The sequence below is a fragment of the Tachysurus vachellii genome, chromosome 4 (assembly GCF_030014155.1).
Source record: "Tachysurus vachellii isolate PV-2020 chromosome 4, HZAU_Pvac_v1, whole genome shotgun sequence".
In the NCBI taxonomy this organism is placed as follows: Eukaryota; Metazoa; Chordata; class Actinopteri; order Siluriformes; family Bagridae; genus Tachysurus; species Tachysurus vachellii.
This window is the reverse complement of record NC_083463.1, coordinates 8,538,703-8,559,368: the sequence shown is the minus strand read 5'-3', so window position 1 is coordinate 8,559,368 and position 20,666 is coordinate 8,538,703. Positions and strand designations below refer to the sequence as shown.

Here is a 20,666-nt window from a genome sequence, read left to right as displayed (position 1 = left end):
GGAAACAGTAACTACATGATCATTAAGTACAGAATAATAGTGGACGTTAAAAATGAAAAATAGAGAAACAATTGCGTTATACATATGAAAATTAAAAAAAGTAGTGTTAGTGAAAAAGGTATGAAATATTAAAATGGTAATGCTGATCGATGTCATGAAAAAAGTATTTTCAAAAAACCAATGCTGGCGTGTTTAACCAGACTTGATATTTCCCACATTTCCCACATGCTCAGGGTGCAGAACAGTTTAATCTATCTCTTGCTTGACTTGCTTGACCTGGATCCTACACATTTCTGCTTAGATAAATATTAGCTGCAGGTGGCACAGTGGTGTACTTTATCTTTTATCAGGTACTGTATGTGTGGAGTTTTATTACATTTACATTTCTGTCCCTTATCCAAAGTGACTTACATTTTTATTTCAATTTATACAACTGACCAATTGAGGGTTAAGGGCCTTCCTCAAGGGCCCAGCAGTGGAAAATTGGTGGACCTGAGATTCGAACATACTACCTTCCATGTGGGTTTCCTCAGGGTTTTAATGGTTTCCTCTTACCTCCCCAAAACATACCATGAATTGCCCTTTTAGATCTGAATATATGTGAATGGTGCCTTGTGATGGATTGGCATCTCTACCATGTACCCAGTGCTCCAGAAATAGGCTCAACTGCCACACTGACCAGGATCAGCAGCTACAAATGATTGATTGATTGAATGAATGAATCTTATCGAGCTTATCAATACAAATACAAAAAAAAATATGCACACTTGTTTTCGTATTCGTATCAGTCTGATCCTAAGTGTTAAGTCAGTACTGATGAATTTGCTGTGTGCATCCGTGTGTATAACTGGTGGCTGAATGTTAATGCTATATGTTAATGTGATGTGAGATGTGCGGGAGCGCGCGTGAGATCGGGAGGTGCGGCTGCAGCACTGCGCTGCGCGTCTCCAACACGCACACGCACACGCACACACGCACGCCACTCACTCCATCAGTACACTCCAGGAAAGCCACCCACTCTGCACACCACGGCTGTCACCGAGGGAGAATCCGGTGCTTGATTAATAATTAAACACCCATGCAGTGTGGACTGAGCCGAATATACAAGCGTCAGTTCAATACGCGTTTATCCGTCTATTCAAACACTTGAATGCAGAACATGATACTTTCTAGGAATTCGTTAACTTTCAGAGTGGTCCTGCTGACATGGTGGATCCACCACTGCACATGGCAAACGGTAAGTACAGAGGATGAACCTCTTGTTATCTTTCACTGTGAGCTGAGTTTATTGTGCTGCATGGGACAGTTCATTTATCACTATAGTCTCACTATAGTATCACTATAATCTCACTATAGTATCACTATAGTCTCACTATAGTATCACTATAATCTCACTATAGTATCAATATAATCTCACTATAGTATCACTATAATCTCACTATAGTATCACTATAATCTCACTGTAGTATCACTATAATCTTCTTTAACAGCTACTGTAAATCTCCAAGTGTCTGTAGAGGAGCAGCACGGTGTCCGTGAAAGAGTATCATTTCTTTTTTGTTTAAACACAGTATAAATTCTTTGTAGTACCAGAATAGAATCGAATTTATATTTACAAAAAGAATAAAAAACAGAGCAGAACACGATAGAATGCAACAGAACATAACAGAATACAATAGAACAGATTTTAGCAAATTGCTGTAGAGGTTAGGGTAGTGTAGGACAGAACCATATGTAATAGGGCCATTAAGAACAGAACAGAAGAGGACAGGACAGTAAAACAGAATGAAACAGAACAAAATAAACAGAATAAAATAGAACGAAATAACAAGGAATAGAATAGAACAAAATAATATAACAAAAGAGAATAACAGAGAAGAGTGTGGAATATCAAATCGACACTGCCGATGTAGGAGTAGTGAAATTAGTTTTGATAAAATAGAACAGAATAGAATAGAATAGAATAGAATAGAATAGAATAGAAAATAACAAAATAATAGAACATAATATGATGAAATATAGCAAATCATGAACACGTAGAAAATAGACAGAACAACCAAATATAATAGAACCAATTCGAACAGAAGAGGACAGACCAAAACGGAATAAAAGATAACTATTGTGTTTAAAATAAATGCAATAGGAAAAAATAGAATATAGGACAGAATAAAACTGAACAGATTTCGAACAACAGAATAGAGCAAATTTTCTTGTAATTAAAACAGTCCAACTGTTGTATTAACAGAGAATATGTATGTAATGGTAATTATAGAATACTCTACAGAACAAGAAGAAATGTGCTATTTCCAGTTGTATGTACAGGTTATACAGTAGAGGCAGTTTACTGTAGGTTTGTAGTGCACGTTATGTTGGGTTGACGCTCTATACTCAAAGGTGTAATAGTGCAATAAAACAGTAGCAGTGTTCAGAGCGTTCAGGTAACACTGCTAGCAGCAATCCACTGCTGCCACTGATGTTAACATGCAAATGTGCAAAGCATGTCAAGTGTCAAAATCCCCATTTTTTTCATCTGAGTATTGAAAGCGTCTTTGTTAATCATATCCTTAATCCATCCTATCACTTATTTATTTATTTGTTTGTTTGTTTGTTTGTTTGTTTGTTTGTTTATAAATTATCTTTTTTAACCCCATATCACATTTTTAAGCCACAAATACTTGTATTTATTAATATAAATGCACTATATTACTTTTAATATTATTACTTTTTTGACAGTTACAGTGTTATTCTTATTTAAAGATATGCAACATTGAAGACCTCTTCAGGATTTTTCCCACTTCTCAGATTTTATATGTTTTAATCCCCATCTCACATCATTAGCTCCTCTTTTACACTCCTCTAGATGATCACTAAATTTCAAGGATTGCAAATTCTGGTCTTCATAACTGATGCTATTTGCCTCAATACAAAATGGATGCACCAACATTGGTGTTGATGTCTCCTTTGGATAATACATTGTAATCTTGATCATTTAACCTGTACACTGGAAACAAACTGCAGGACTCTGACTCAGCGGGTCTGAACTACATGCCCTTTTTACAGATGTCTGTTCTGTTATTATGTCTCCCGCTGAGATATATTTCATGAAATTGCACCTTGTCTTAATACAGAATGTCTGCTGTCACGAGCATAAAATATCAGCAAGAATGTGTTTTGTGCCTAGCATTGTCAAACCGGTTAATGTCAGATCTTACAAAGCTTGCGCATTACATTAATGTGACTCTTGGGGAATGTCACAGCATGGTGGCGGTGGTTTTCTGCACTTACTGTAGTTGAGACTTTTCCAGACAGTAACTGCGCTCATGTTCAACAGGCTCATTCAATGGTTAAGTGTCTTTGAGTACAGAAAAATGGTGGTACTGTACAATAAGCACAATTATTTTTGTTTTGTTTTGTTTTTTTTTTCAAAGATTTGCCTTTTAAGCTCTTAGTACTACAGCAAGTGAAGTGTATGAGCACTTAAACTTGTCTTCACAAGTTAAATTTGAATTCTTGTCTTACTAGTAGCTAATCCTGTAAGTTTACTGCATTGTAGGTTTTAGGATTTAGCATCAAATATAATGTTAATTAGCTGCTTTCAGCCCATGTTCTGTGGTTTCAAATTTGAAATATATGATATATTTGATACTCTATGCAATGTTATATACACTCATACTCAGCTGTACTATGGAGACAGGTCTGTATATAAAAATGTCTTATATTGAATGCTTTCTATATTGGCTTCAGGACTCTCATAATAATACAAAAAAAAAAGAAATTAATAAATAAAGCTTAAAAAGTACAAATATTACTGTATTGTAGACTCTGTATCATTGAGAATGAGAAGTGGTTGTGGTTTGAACAAACTGCCTTGTATACTTGCTTGTTTGGAGTGCACAATACTGGCAAGTCCTGTAAGTCTTTGTCTTATGGAGCAGAGAAAAAGATAAGACTAAGCTATAATTTAATTCTAAATGGATAATTTGCATGCATCGAATGCATTAGTTGCACATCCTATGCATGTTGAATATCCACCCCAGTTACTGGTTTTCCTGAGCTCTACAAAGACACTAAAATTATCCAGAGTGAAATATAGTTAGTTCCAACCAACAACATGAAACTAAATTTAGTACATTTCAGATCTGACCTTGTGTTTAAATAATGCTGTAGGATATTATTTAAATTCTGTTAATATAGTGTTTGTTTTTTTTTGTTTTTTTAATAAACCTATGTGCTGACTAAATGCTTCGGAGGACAGAATTGCTCATGTAAATAGAGAGTATATAATGCTCGTGTATATACAAAGAGGTTCTCTGACCATTTCATTTAGTTGTTTCTTTCCTCCTGGCATATTGTTTAAATGAGCATTTCCAGTAAAAAGAACACTGCTTATTTAACATTAACTGAATTCCTGGTATCCAATTTGTTCAAACTAGTTGTCCAAAATCAAGTGTTATAAAAATTTATAAAAATGCGTTTATAAAAATTTCACTGATGTGTTCTTCACTACCATACAACACCAAAAACAGAAACAAATCAATACTGTGATGAAATGTGATTGTTGCTTGGCGAGCTCACTAATGACCTGTCGTTGGCTTTCCTGAATGCTGCTTCATTTCCTATCATAATGTTTTTCAGAGCCTCAGCATTGGGCCAGCTATACTTTATCTTACCAGCAGCATGATCCTTATCTGCCTCTTTGTTTTTTATTTTGTCTCACTCCTTACTATGTTTAATGTTAACGGCCAAGACTGGCTAATTGAAATTTTTTAAAGCAAGAGGTAATCAGGCTATGAGACAAAATAGTTTGCATTCTGGATAGAGTTGTGTAGACCCATTGTGTGGTCCAGTGCCAAGACACAAAACCTAAATTATTATATTCACTCACTATCCACTTTAAAACAAACACATGTGTATTTATACTGTTATCTAATCAGCCAGTCCCATGGCAGCAGTACCACACTTAAAGTCATGCAGATACTCATCAAGAGCTTCAGTTAACATCAAACTTCAGAATGCTTGATCAGATCAGATGAGCTTGCTGGGATCTCCGGGGATTTTCAAACAGAAAAGTCTCTAGAGGTCACACAGAATGCTTTGTAAAACATCCTGTGTACAAAGGGTCTGTAGAATGACGGGATCACAGGAAAATGACCAGACTGATCTGAGAATTGATCTCACCAGGAAAGACTGGAAAAAGACCAGTGATTTGGGTGAATCTGTGCCATTGACAGCCTCAGTTTCTGTTCTTGGTTGACAGGAGTGAACCTGATGTCGTCCTTAGCTCATGAACTTCAAGTTTTGATGTTTTGTGCATGCTTACAGTATATGCTTTTCTCCTTAACCCAGCTGTAATGAGTGTCTATATGAGTTACCATATCCTTCTTAGCAACTCAGACCAATCTGGATTTCCTCTGACCTCTCTGACCTCTCATTAAAAAAAAAAAAACATTTCCACCCACAAAACTGCCACGCAATCACCTTTTTTGTTATGTGCACAACCTTGTGAGTAAAAATCTTAGAAGTTCCCAGCAGTTTATCTACTCAAACCAGCCTCTCTGGCACCAACAATCAAGCCGCAATTGAAGTCACAGAGATTATGTGTTTTCTACATTCCGATGTTTGATGTGAATTTTAACTGAAGTTTAAATCTTCTGCGAATCTATTGTTCCATATGGTTTATAATCTCTTAATTTCTAAATTAATTTTATTTATTTCTCAAACCTTTCCTTCTAGTAGTCCCAGCTGCAAGGAAAATAAAGGGTTTAATAAAGGGTTTATAATAATACACTAATTTGTATACATTATCGTTTCTATAGTAAAAAGATAATATAAGCTTTAAGGTAAAACAAAAAAAAAAAATGAATCTAATTAGCTATGATTTCTGTATGGAGACATTTCTGTAACAGTTTTAAAGGACTACCCATATCAGTTGCTATGTGACAGACAGGAGGGAAAGTCTAAGCACAGAAGACTTTGTGGTTTAACAAACATGACAAAGACATCTGTCGTTATAATGCTAAGACAGAAGGAAGCCAGGAAGATTAATGATACAGATAGCTGCAGCTACGTATCGGAAGAATTCCCAAATGATTGCATGTTAAAAATTTCCATAATGCATGCTGACCAAGCTCTGAACCACCACAATGCAAAGTCATGAAATTTGCAAGACGACAGATATGCAGTTGCTAACTAAGTTATTAAGCGTTCGTCTACAGACAAGGTGTTTGTTAAAGGTGATGTATCTTTCCTCACCTTGATGTACACTTTTTGCAGGAATCTTATTCCCTGTTTGAGGTCAATGCCACCAACAGCTCAAGGGCATGTCATGACAAGGAAGTTACTCTGTTTATCACTTTCAAATACATATCCAGATCCCCCATGCAGCCTTCAGCTCTGGGTAATTTCCACAAGCTGTAGACTGGTACAGCAGTGTAATGTCCATCTGCATTCATTGTAATGCTATCGAAATGTTTACATTTACATTACATTTACATTTACAGCATTTAGCAGACACCCTTATCCAGAGTGACTTACAACTGAGCAACTGAGGGTTAAGGGCCTTGCTCAGGGGCCCAGCAGTGGCAGCTTGGTGGACCTGGGGTTTGAACTCATGACCTTCCGATCAGTAGCCCAACACCTTAACCACTGAGCTACCACATCCCCCTGCCCCCTGTTTACCACTTTGTGTTAACATAACTATCAGAAATAATGGGAATAGTTGTATCGACATGAGACATGAGCAAAAACTCTGCTTCACTTCTTCTCTGCTTTAATAATTGCTTAACACATTGGTCAGGAAACTTGCTGCTTGTTTTTTTAACCCTAGGCACAGTTTTTTCATTACCATTCAGCCACCTCTGACTCATCACAGGGTTGTAATACAGCGATGAGGTGAAATAGAGGCTATACACAACATAAATTCAACATAGTTCTTTGTTCCTCTCTAATGAATAAGGAGAAAGCCAACCCATGCTAATCACATTTTTTTTTCTCATTAATTCTCTCTCTCTCTCTCTCTCTCTCTCTCTCTCTCTCTCTCTCTCTCTCTCTCTCTCTCTCTCTCTCTTTTGCTTTCTCCCTTTCTGTCCTTATCCAGCTAACTGTTATTCATCTTATAAATATTAAGAATAAGGAAGATTAAAGCAGGTTCATGGATTTCCTTGCAGAAGATTATCATTTGCTGTGTTAAAGTTTAATATTATAATATTTCTGTAAAGTTAAATTAGTTTAGAAAGCAAGTATCTCAGTATAATATAGAGGTCCTTTTTTGGCTAACCGCAGGGGTATTCGTGGTACCTATGGTGGTACTTTACAATAACAGTAAATAATATCTTAGATATGATTTGAGTCTTATGAACTCATGCATGAATAATGACCAACATAACTACATGTTCATTAGTTCATGTATTAATTAACCCATAATAGTAAACTAAATAAAACATACTTTTTTATAAAAGAATATAACTAAAATGTGCATAATTTCATTTTATGTAACCTTGTAGGTGTAGGAGCAGAGCCCCAGAGCCCTATCCACCCAGAGTACTAGTACTTCAGGGATTTAAAGAGAATTGGAAAGAGATTAATGATGTGATAAAATTATTGGTGTTTAAAATTAATGCATCTTTTTATGTTTGATAAGGAGAATCAATGTTAATTATTAAAGCAATACAGTGCCATTCAGTGATATTTGTGCACACAGCTGCATATGGCAATTTCTACAGCATGGGATCTGTCACAACAGAGCAGGTTCATGGTTAAAAATCCAGAGCCACTAAATGAATGCTGTTCTGCTATAACTTTTTATTAACACTTATTTTGATCCAAATTTCAGTCCATTAGTTGATGACACCTGGTCAAGCATATACAGTAATTGTACACAATTTGACATACTTTTCCGGAATGTCCCGCCACTGTTAAGCAATAAAATAAGCAGCGTTTATATGGTGTGTGAGATTTATAGTAATCCTAAATCACTTTTCGCAGGGGGAAGCAATCCATCCAGTCTGCACTCTTGTGGCTCAGCATATGAAGACTCAGGAGCAATGCAGATACATACGTAAACAAGAGTACCACAACCACACTACAATCACCGGTAAGTAACCTTTGGTATATAATTAAGATTGACTTACGATTCCCAGAACACGGTTAGCACAGTTGGTCTTAATGAACTTAAGGAGCATAACCTACAATGCCAGTCATGTACATCAGTTATACTGTAGAGCTTAGGTATGTAGAATCAGATTCACTCTAGGATGCCTAGTTTTGACACCAGTCTGCGTTTCCTTCCTTGGTAGCTCTGAAGATTCCAGAAAAAGCCAAAATATAGTATAAGAAGTAGATGAGTATATCAAGACCAGGATACAGCAGTAATATCAGTCGGTCCAGTGTTTACTGCTTATCCATAGAGACACTGGATTACACCTGGCATAACTGTGCCCTTGACTACGATAGTAGTCCAGTGTCTTCTTTACGGACATTGCACATTGGCATGGCAACAACGTTGGTCGGTTTAATCAGCCTCTGTCTTGCCTTTTGTTTGAGTGACCAGTTGTTTCAGAGTCAAACAAGTTTATGAATTTCTTCAAGAAAATGTGTTGAATCTGTAGCAGTAACAAAAGATATCATGCTGTCAAGAATGAAAAGTCATGCAGAACCACTTACTACTGTACACTCAGACGTTAATGAACATGCCCTCTCTGTGTACTGCCTACACTGTATCTGTCCACCCACTCCCACTCGTTTTATCTTAAGTTTGTGTAGATAGCTCAAGAGGTGTAGCACTGAAATGTAGCTGATGTGAAAACAAAAATCAGTGTTGTGTCACTATGACAACACCTTGAACTACTCAAGGGATTTGCATGACTAACAGTTAAATGTCAGATTTGGAAAATTCTTGTTAAATCTTGTAAATGTCATGCTAAATCAATGGTCTATATAAGAAAGGCATTTTAGTGACAACTGCAGTGAACTGAACGGGCAAAACTAATGCTAACAAGCCGTAAGCAGAAAAAATAACAGTTAAAAGCTTTTTTCATGTCAATATTATTGAAAATGCTTAAACAAGCCAGGCTTTGTATTGCATTGCACATGGCATTAAAAGATGCACAACACACTTTGAGTCACGGAATGGAGCTGTACTCTAGTTGTTAGGCTTTTTTTTCTGATAAACCAATTTAAAATACTCATTAATTTCTATGTGGGTACACTGGAAAGGCTCTACAGTTTTGTTTTGCATTTTTCCCCAAAGACCAGAATAGCCAAGACTCAAACAAAACAAAATAAAAGCCTGAAGTTAGTCAAAAAGAGTAACAGGATACCTGTTTTGAGCAAGTCAGAATGAAGGCTCTGTTGACCATGTATGCCAATTTGTACAGTCCAGAATGCCTTATGTATGAGTGAATCTGAGGTAGTCTCTGAAGTAAAGTCAAGTCAATAGTCAAGTCAAGAAGCTTTTATTGTCATTTCAACCATAAATACAGTAGCTGACGCAGTACACAGTGAAATGAAACGACGTTTATCCAGGACCAAGGTGCTATATAAAATGACATAAAGCTACCTAAAACAACACAGAGCTAAGGACTTGAGTCCTAGCCATATAAAGTGCAACGTGTACAACCTGATGCAACAGTGTGAGATAAAAGACAATGCAAACAGACAATACAAAACATTACAAGTCAAATACACGAAATAGCACTGACCAGTGTGCATACTGTATATCATAAAGTACATTGTGCAACTAGAGCCATTGTAAACATATTCAAACTTATGTAGTCGCAGCAGTTTAATGAGGTATTGATAAATGTGGTGTGCAAAAACAGCAATGTCGTGTGCAAAAACAGCAATTGAGTGAGTGATTAGTGTAGTTCACACAGTTGGGTGTGTGTTTTCGGTACAGTTCAGTTCTGTTTGTTTATGAGTCTGAAGGGCTGAGGAAAGAGATTGAGGTCTGGATTGAGGTCCCGAATTCTACGGCACCTTTTTCCAGATGGCAGGAGGCTGAAAAGTGTGTGTGAGGGGTGTGAAAGGTCATTCACAATGCTGTTGGCTTTGTGGATGTAGCGTGCTTTATGAATGTCCATGATGGAAGGAAGAGAAATGCTAATGATATTCTCAGCTGTCCTCACTAACTGCTGCAGGATCCGAGACGGTGAAGTTTCCAAACCAGACAGTGATGTAGCTGCTCCGGATGCTGTCAACGGTCCGTCTTTAAAACTTGTTCAGGATGGGGCCTTTATAGGAAGTAGAGGTGCCTCTGGTTAAGGTTCTCCGCCAGATGAACACCAAGGAATTGTGAACACCAGCGGAAAGTGGTCACTCTGTGGTCAAAAACTATCTATTTAGTTTTGTCAACGTTTAGAAACAGGTTGTTGACTCTACACCTTGCAGTTAGCTGTTGCACCTCCTCTCTATATGCTGATTCTTCATTCTTACTGATGAGACCCACCGCAGTTGAGTCATCAGTGCACTTGATGATGTAGTTTGAGCTGTGCATTTCTACATATTTGTGAGTCAGCAGAGTGAACAGCAGTGGACTGAACACACAGCCCTAAGTGGCCCCAGTGCTGTATGTATCTTTATTGTCCAGACGGGTAAGGGCCAGATTGAGGGTTGTGGTAATGGCATCGTCCGTGCAGCAGTTTGGACGATACACAAACTGCAGTGAAGGTGGAACTTGAGCCTTGATGAGCCTCATGACAAGCCTCTCGAAGAATTTCATCACAATGGGTTTGAGTGCAACGGGACGATAGTTCTTGATACAAGACTCTGTAGCCTTCTTTGCACAGGAATGATGTAGGAACAATGGTGCTACTCAGGGAAATGTTGAAGATGTCAGTGAAGACTAGCTGTTCTGAACATTCGCTGATCACCCTACCAGAAATGCTGTCTGGTCCAGCAGCTTTCTGTAGGTTAACTCTACTTAGATTTCTCCTCACATTGGCCATGGTTAAACAGAGGGGAGGGATAGTCTTCCTTGCCGCTATGTTGTTCTGCGCCTCAACCCGAGTGTAGAAGTTGTTCAGCAAGTCTGTTAGGGAGGCGTCACTGACACAGGCAGGTGAAGTTGTCCTGTAGTTCATGATTGCATGGATGCCCTGCCACAGGCACTGGGTGTCTTTGCTTTCCAGGAAGTGGCATGTGCATGCTTTGCCTGCCTGATGGCTTGGATCAATTTGACTCAAACTTCCAGCAACCACCAGCAACCACCACTCCCATTTTCACAATCCCCAGGCTTTTAATGGTGTGCACCTTTTTCCCTTTATGTAGATTTGCTTTTCAAACTTTATATACCGATTCTTTTCAGATCCTCATTGCGAGTTATACACTCTTAGTATTTGACTTCGCTAGTGCAACTTCTGACCTTGTTAAGCTCTGATGTCACTGCTTTGCCCTGTTGTCCTTTGTCTGTTTTTTTTTTAACCTTGTGCCTGTTTATCTGTCACAATACTTTTGCCTGTTCCTAATTTTGGGACTGCTCTGATACTTTTGGCTAAACCTATTTTTGTGATGTTTTTGTTCTTAAATTGTGTATTTGCAACTTACATTTATCTTATTTAATACAACTGAGCATTTGTGGGTTCAGGGAGTTGCTCAAGTGCTCAGGAGTTGTAGCTTGGTGGTCCTGAGTTTTGAACTCACAGCCTTTCTTTCACTTAAACACTGAGCTTGGACATTGGATTTAATGTCAAATTGTGATTATATTACAGACCATTTTGTTAATTCATGGCTATTATAATAAGGTTGCCTAAAAGGCTGTACTGGTTTCACTATACAGCTGTTTTGGTAGTTTTGTTAATGGTATAATCAATGGCACAGCTTTAGGTTTCCTGTCTTACATCTCCAGGGTTAGTGATTCGATCCTGAACTTGTCTATGTGGAGTTTTACATTTGGCTTTCTTCCAGGTTCTGTGGAAAATTGGTTAGCCAAAATTTTTGTGTGTGTGTTTGTGTGTGTGGCGATCAGTGATGGACTGGCATGCCAAACAGTGTGTATTACTGTCATGTAACAAGTGTTGCCAGAATAAGCTCCAGATCCATAATTACAGGATAAAGTGGCAGGATAGACCAGGATTATATATTTACTGATGAATGAATAAATATTTAACATCATTAAGCAGCAACCATTAAGCAAAAAATTATAAGTTTTAAACAATACCATATATACAGTTATATGCTTGTTAATGGGATCTGATTCTGCCTACTGAAATAAGAACGAAAACATCTTAATAATGTCAATTCCAGTAGGTTCAGTCAGCCAAAAGTAATTTCAGAATGTAATCAAGTGTAAAGGTTTTGAAGATTAAAGTGTGTTTCTCAAACAGATGATGTTTAATCATGGCTAATGATGAGGGAGGTGAGGGCCACCTGAGAGGATCAATATGAGCCAGTTCTTTCACTGCAGCACCTCAAACACTAAACCAGTCAGTTAAATAATTTCTATGTCTAATAGGCTATAGTACAGTTCAAATGTAATCTCTCACCTGTTCTGCTTTTATGGCTGACTAAACTTTGTCTGATATTTCAATGTCTTAAACCAGCAGGCAGTGAGATGTTTTTTATAGGACTGCATTATTTTTATTAAAGCACATGTCACAATATTTATAAATGGGATTGGGTTGCATTCAGTGTAACAAAATGGCTGTAGGAAAAAAAAAAATCACAAAATTAATTTGTTCCAAAGTGTTTCCTTTCCTAAATTCTTAATAAACACATAAACACAGATTCTGTATAGTGTATTTAACCACAGAACTATCATTATGTCCATGAGACTTTGAGAATTTGTGGCACAGTATTGGCAATGGTTTCCTTCCTACAGGTCAGTCAAATCTGTGACTTTACTTGACTAAGCGTCTCCACTGGTGTTCCACAAGGCTCAGTACTTGGTCCTCTGCAGTTCTCCATCTATACTCGATCTCGTGGTGAGGTCATATAATCACATGGGTTTGCATTGCAGTTGGCACTTAACTCATCCTCTTCTTCCCTTACCTGACACTCATGTTTCCACTCAGAACTTAGCATCTCATATTTGATGTCAGCTCATCATCTGAAACGTAATCCTAGAGAAAATTGTTACTGTTAATTCTAGATGATGTCCACATCAGTATCTTGTGATCTGGACAACTCTCTGATCCTTCCATCACTGCATGCAACCTTAGGGTAATGGACAATCATTGTCCTATTCCTCTCACACTGCTAATCTGACATGCTCATGTGGATTTCACCTTTACGACATCAGAAGGATTCCTCCATTTCTACCCAAACAGGCTGTTCAGGTGCTTGTTCAAAACTTTGTCTTTTCAAGACTGGACTACCACAACTCGCTCATTGGCAGATCTGCCTCCAAGAATCATTCAGCCTCTGCAACTGATCTAAAATTCAGCTGAACAACTTGCTTTCAAACTCCCTAAGTTCCCTCACTCCCCTGGCATCCTGTAGCTTCTGGCATTCAGATTTCATCAGAAGTGACCCACCATCTCTTACGGTACAAGGTACTGTAGCTATGCATCAAGACTTTTTCTGTACTGGCACCTTGTTGGTGGATTGAAATTACCTTAGATGTCCCTAGATGTCCCTGCAAGTCACTCTGGATAAGGGAGTCTTCCAAATGCTACGTAAATGTAAATGAAACTGTATCCCAAAGGTCTCCATACATAGTTTTTGACATTGAACTTTAATTGCAAAACATCTACATGGTGTTATACATAGAATTAAACCATAAATGCACTGTTTTTTATAATCTTTGAGCTCTATCTTGTTTTAGTACATCATGGCCTTCACGAGCCTTTTTTTGGAAGAAATTTTGCTAGAAACTGGTCACGTATGGAGATTTTTGGGGCACCCTGTAATAGTATATCTTTTATAGCATAAGAAAATACAAGCCTATAAAATTTGTGTGTAATGACTGTAGATTGAGGTTTAATCCCTAGTAAAGCTTGCAAGCAATTCAATATGCACATGGGTTAGTGTGTAGTGCTGGGATCTGTTAATAATCTCACTAAGCTTGATGATTTACACATCTGATTTATGATTTACACATTTTACTCAATTATGGTGTTAAGGATTAAAGTTTAGCAAAGGAAACTTACGGTTGATGTGTAAACAATGAACAGTGACCCATTCTAGAGTTTTTCCATCTGAGCCTCATGAATATTCACAGTATGCTCATATTCATAAACCTTTAATAAGTATTCATGGCCTATGAGCCTGTAGACATGAGTAATTAATTTTCTCTCAGATGTGTGACTCTGAAAGCAAATCATTTACTATAATGTCTGGACAGGAATGTGATCGGTCCACATTTATGCTCATCAAAATAAATGTCACCTATTTATTAATGTTTTCAAAAGGTTGAAACAGGTTTTTATACTAAGTTGCTTTCAACCATTTTAATGACTTAAAAGATGTATTCACGTTCAGAAAACTTTCTTATCCTAGAGAAGTGCAAATTTACTACATTTTTTAGATTTTGATTTTGTTGTAACAGATTTTTTTTCCATTAAAGACACAAATATATATTGAATAATTAATATATATAAATATTTTGTGAAACTTTGACCTTTTATGTAATCCAAACAAGGCCATAAATTTAGACAAAAAAAGGCTAGACATTATATTTGTATGAAATTTTAGTTATTGTTTCTTGTCTTTTTTTTATTTTCCTCAGTGGGTTTTGCCTATTATGCTGTTTCGTGGTGGTCTTTAATTGTAAATCATCTGGACTGTGAACATGCTAGATATATAGATAGCATGTAACATAAGTCATGTGTAAGGCTGTTATTAATGTCAGCCTTCCATATCAATATTTATGTTCACAAGCCACTGCTACGGGTGATGAACATTTGTAATTCTGGCAAGAATTTTTAGCTCAGTAGCTCAGTATGGCCTACTGAAGTATTTACACAACTTTCTAAAAACAGTGAGACATTTTGTTCATTAGCAGTTAAAGCTAAGCATAAGGCTTTACATTCAAATCTGGTCACTTCTCAACTGCTCTGAGCTTGAACTGGAATTTTTGCCTCTTGGGTCCAAGATAAGTCACTTGGGATCAAAGAGCCTACCACATACATTTGGATTAGATTTGAGTTTTTAATTTGATTTTGTCAACTACTGACAAGCAATAATGATGTTAACAAAGCAAATAAAGCTTCAGATCATTTTTCTTCTGTTGATTCTTGCATCTGGCGTCCTGTGTTTGAGGAGATCAGGTTATCCGAAATCCATTTGCTCGGCTTTATGGACAATCAAGCAGGAAAGCCGCTGCTTCATATGATGAGAACGTGTATTTGTCCAGCTTTATAATGTATGGATGTTTTGCTAAACATCAAACAAAGTAAAATAAAAGACAGATTTATTAAAAAAAGAATCAAAATGACTTTCATTTGTTTAGAGAAGTATACAGCACTCCAAAGGTTTGTGATTTTTTTATTAGTGTCTGGATAGAAATTCCTATATAAGATGATTTTTTTTATTATTATTATTATTTAGTACCCCATTTATACAGTACCTTTATTTACAGTACATTAATATGTGCTCCTTATATCCTTACAACTGTTAAGGAAACTTCCAATTTGTGGACATAGTTTAGGTCATTTTCTCTGTATCTACATTGTATAGTAGATACATAAGGAGCTAATATGATGCTAGAATCAGTTACAACCAATGACTCCTATTGAATATGAGTGTAATATTTTTCAGGTGTATCATTGGCAAAAGTATAGATTTAACAATCGTGGACGGTTGTTTGAGGTGCAACTGATTCTGTAGTAATAATAGATTCTGTCATATAGTTACTGAAGTATTGCAATTTTGCATATTGTTAAACACATATTAAATGTGTTAAATTACTCATATTTATATATTAAACCTATAACCCGCCATATTCATATTATCATGACTCGTGGTGTCACATGAGCACCAGAATCCCACAGAACACACTGCCTCTGGAAAGTCCTTCTAGTGCACTGGAATATTTGCTCCTTAAAAAATACCAGAATGCACTGCAAAAACAGGGAGATTGCTCACAGAATGTGACCGTGACGTGACATACAGTACAGCTAAGTACGGTGACCCATACAAATGGATACCCATCCAAAGTGCACACACACAGCAGTGAACACACACACACACACCATGAACACACACCCGGAGCAGTGGGCAGCCATTTATGCTGCGGCGCCCGGGGAGCAGTTGGGGGGTTCGGTGCCTTGCTCAAGGGCAACTCAGTCGTGGTATTGCCGGCCCGAGACTCAAACCCACAACCTTAGGGTTAGGAATCAAACTCTCTAACCATTAGGCCACGACTTTCCCGTGACTTCACTATGGTCCCATTACTGGAAATGATGTGAGCTGCCATACTCTCGTCTTGCTTCGTCTACATATATAAGTAGAACGTTATCATTGTTCTAGATCTGAAATGATTACTTCTGTTAGTGATTTTTTTTTAGTGAACTTTATTTGACATTCTATATATTCCGATTGAGTCTAATGACTTTTAAGTGTTTAATGATTTTAGGAGTCCACTAACTAGCCTATGATCCTGCATTAAGTACCATGACAGAAACGTGTGATTAAGCCAACAGATTATATACGTACATGACATATAAAACTTTTTATACTATTTTATATGTTTGTTCTTTCACTGTGACTGATGACGAAATTGGAATGTCAAATTGAGTCATCAGTGTCCCCATGTCTAATGAGCCAGTGTCTGTTCCAGTGCTCGTGTACACAATATATTGATTCACCATTTAGAGGGTTAGGGAACCGAATGAGATGCACCGTCTCTCAAGTCCACAATCACCACTATACAGATCACTTCCACTTGTACTACACAGCTATAATATCACAGCTATAATATTTAAGTTATTTCTCAAAACCACAATGTTTCTCAGTACAGTATATGTGCTGGTATATGTGAAATATACCATTTCATACCAAACCTGTCTGTTTTATTATCTGTCCTCTGGTTTTGATCCTTGTTTGGTTTTCTGGTTTTTAACTTGTACCTTGCTCAATTTGATATTGTTTGTTTCTTGTTTCTGATTTTTGCTGAGTGTATTAGATTTGTTCCAAGCTGTTCTAGCTTACACTTTAGTGTACGTGCGTTTAGTATATGTGTCCAATTCATTACAATCGTGTTTGTTTCAAATGTAAAACAAATGTTTATTTCAGTCTTGCATAATTCTCATATTATTATTTCATTATTACATCAGTCAAAATTCTTTTTATTGTCTCTTGTTTTTATCTCTACGTTTCTTTTACACTTTCCAGCAAAAGCGTTCCGCTATCTCAGTCAAATTTTTCTATGCCTCAGGCTTAAAGTAAAAGCTTTTTGTAAAATATTTTTTTGTAGACAGATGTATAAAATTGGAATAAATAAAAATCTGAATGGGATACCCAGAATAGCCAAATGTATTAAAATCCAATTCCATTTTCAAATGTCTCTGGCACATACCAAAATATCAGATATTTTTTTAATTAGATGAAGGATTTAAAAAAAAAATAAAAAAAATCAAATTCCACATTTTCTACATATAACAACAAATAACCTGTGAATTTGAGGCAGAACTGTCTACCAGGGAGAGCCGTGAGACTGAGAGTGCTGCTCTTAGAGAAACCAAGCTGCTGTGATGACTTCAACATGTAGACTTCAATTAACATTGAGCTTCTGAAAAGGGAATGAAAAGGAGGTGTGACATTGTGTTTTCATGTGATTTATTATCCAACACCTGCACAATGACACTGACAGAGGCAGTTCATACAGAGAGTGGCAGAAAACAGTGAGACAATCTTGCTCTCTGACAGAGATCCTTACTTCTGTTTTTCAGGTGAATGTGCACAATGGTACATCAAGGATGCACCAAGGACGCATTGTAAACACTCTCTGTAGTGATAAGATCACTGTAGTGGCAAAAAATAACAACATACAGCTGGTTTCTCACAAACCCTGTGGATGGATAAGGGCTCTTCTGTTCTGAGGGAGTTTGATGGACCCCCTGTAATACTCGTACCTCCAAGTCTAAGATTAGAAATTGTTACTTATTTACTGTGCATTAAATAAAATCTCTCCATCTATTCAGTCCCCTAGAAAAAAAACCCTAACCCTAACCCTAAATCTCATTATCATTCATTGGTTTTTATTTCACAGAAGTTGTGTCTTAAATTACATACAATACACGATGCACTTAAAATATGCACCAAACTTCTACCATTTAGTGTATAGATTTTAGAAGAGTTGTATCTCAGATATGGAATTTTTAAAATGTAGAAAAATAAATCACACAATGTGGGCTAATTTTAAAAAGATTTGTAAGATGTCCACAGTAGCGTCGCTCACTTTCTTTCAATTTTTGCTCTTCCAGAATGAGCTTGAATCCTTTTTGCTCAGTTATATAAAACAATATCTTACTGGATGAGCAGCTGGAAATCCCGCCCCTCTTCAACTACGTAAACAATGCCGAGGCCTTGAATTGCTTGTAGTTTCCCACACACTGAAAATAAGTTTTGAGATAAACCTAGCAGAGACACTTACAAGCAACAGAAAAATCCATTAACTACTGTACCAAAAGTAAACCTGTACACTCTACAATTGTCCTGATGGTTTGTAAACAAAGCTTAATATAAATACGTATATTCATATTTATTTGTGTGCATGAATATAAATTTTGATCCTTTTTGAATTTATATTTATACAATAAAACTTCTATCCATTCGTAATTATAGAACCCAGAAAAAGAGTGGGTATGTATGGCAAATGCAGGGATAACATAAAAAGGGAGTTTATTAAGAAAAATAACAAAAACTACAAACACAAGGAAAACAGTAGGAAAGACATGGAAACTGAAAAACAAAACAGAAACCAGGAGACACAACAAGACACACACAAACACAAACGACTAAAAAAACAACACACACAAGACAACAGGTATAAATAGGGGAAACAATCAGTGAGACACAAGGAACAGGTGTGCAGAGGATTAAGGATCGGGCAGGGCAAAAATAACAAAGACACATTGCCCAAATCATAAACAAAGCATGCCCGAACGTCCCTCTGGTTTTAGGTGGGGAATAGTCCATGGCGTCCATGACAGAAATATTTAACCCTTAAGAATTCTTCTCTGGGACTTCATTATGGTTTTCTATCTGTTAGCAGACTGATTTAGAGACCGTTTTGTCGGCTCAGGAAACCTTTGAAGGTGTTTTGAGTTGATTAGCTGACTGGCATGACACCATATTCAAATTTTTTGTTTTTGTTAAATGTGATCCAAAATCATCACAATTAAAAGTACCACTGAATTTATGTGTACTGAATTTATATAATACACGAGTTTCACTATTTGAGTTGATTTACTGAAATAAATGAACTTTTCCACAACATTCTTATTTATTGACCTGCACCTATATATCAGTCCTGTTGTATTTGTCGTTGTCAGTCATTGTTTCATGTTTGCACGGTATGGTTGGATGTGTTACTAGGTTTCCATGTTTTTGCGTTGTTAATCATGTTGTATTTGTCCCGTGTTTGGTATAAGTCTCACTGTAGTTTACTTTTGTTGATTAAACCTGTGCTTCCCTGAATCCTGCATTTGGGTCTGATTCTCATCACATACGTTATCGTGACTACTGTGGAAGTCCGGGGTTTGATCCCTCAACCGTTACACTTCTGATCAGTAGGCCAACACCTTAACCACTAAGCTACCACATTCCCCATAAAGGTGTTTATATTCATAAGAAATCTGCTCATTAATGTCTCCTTTTGATACTTTTGTCTCTCTTTCGTCTCACTTTCTATACCTCCTCTACTTTTATCTCAAATTTCTCCTCAACAATGCATTTCTCTTCTTCTATTCTTTCTTTTATCAGATTTGGTACATGAATACATATATGAAAAGAATGTAGGTTTATAATGTATAATGAATCATATTCTTTTGTTCATTTCAAATGACAATATGAAGTGCAATAAGATGATTGTTTATAAATTAGATAAAGAATTATTAATAATAATAAGAAAACCATTATCATCGTCATCAGCTGTAAATGCTAGAATTTGTCATGGAAATAATACATTGACATTTTCTTTGACACTCTGATGGCAGCACAATACCTGGGGTCATTCCCTGTCTTTCCTTCTTTCTAAGGAAAAGAGGAAAAGTAAAAGAGAAATCATTGATTGTCGAGGCTGTCTATTTATAGCATGCTAAGAGCTACTTGACAGAGGAGCCCCACTGAATTCGAGATCAGAATCTTTCAAACAGCAACTTATGGGAAAAAAAGACCTGATGAATTTCCTTCTTCGCCCTTGGCATTTAGACATGTCACATAACTCACAATGTAGCACTTGCCCTTTCCACCTTCTCCCTATGATGGTGATGAGTGTTCTCCTCCACCTCCTCATCCTCCTCCTCTTCATCCTCTCTCAGCAGAAACATACCCATGTGAGGAGATTCACTTCCTGTATGGTCTTGAATGAAGCTCAAGGGATTACTTTTATATTTTTTAATAGAAGGTTTTAGAACAATTTATTGTAACACGTTAGCTATGATCTATATTTTCTTTTCTTTTCTTTTTTATTCTGATTGAAACCTAACCAGTGACAGTCATCGCATGCAAATCCATAATCATATCTGCAAGCAAATGAACAGGTAAAAGTCATGAGGAGAAATGAATGG

General features: G+C 36.8%; 1 protein-coding gene across 1 annotated transcript in view; it reads left to right on the top strand.

Moving 5' to 3' along the window:
- The first annotated feature begins 1,000 nt into the window (after positions 1-1,000).
- The window catches only part of ghrhrb (growth hormone releasing hormone receptor b), a 48,278-nt gene continuing 28,612 nt past the window's right edge, over positions 1,001-20,666 (top strand). The window contains exons 1-2 of the mRNA XM_060867565.1: positions 1,001-1,237; positions 7,984-8,092. Coding sequence (XP_060723548.1) covers positions 1,151-1,237; positions 7,984-8,092 — 196 coding nt within the window. The 5' untranslated portion in view covers positions 1,001-1,150. The remainder of the gene's footprint in view (positions 1,238-7,983; positions 8,093-20,666) is intronic.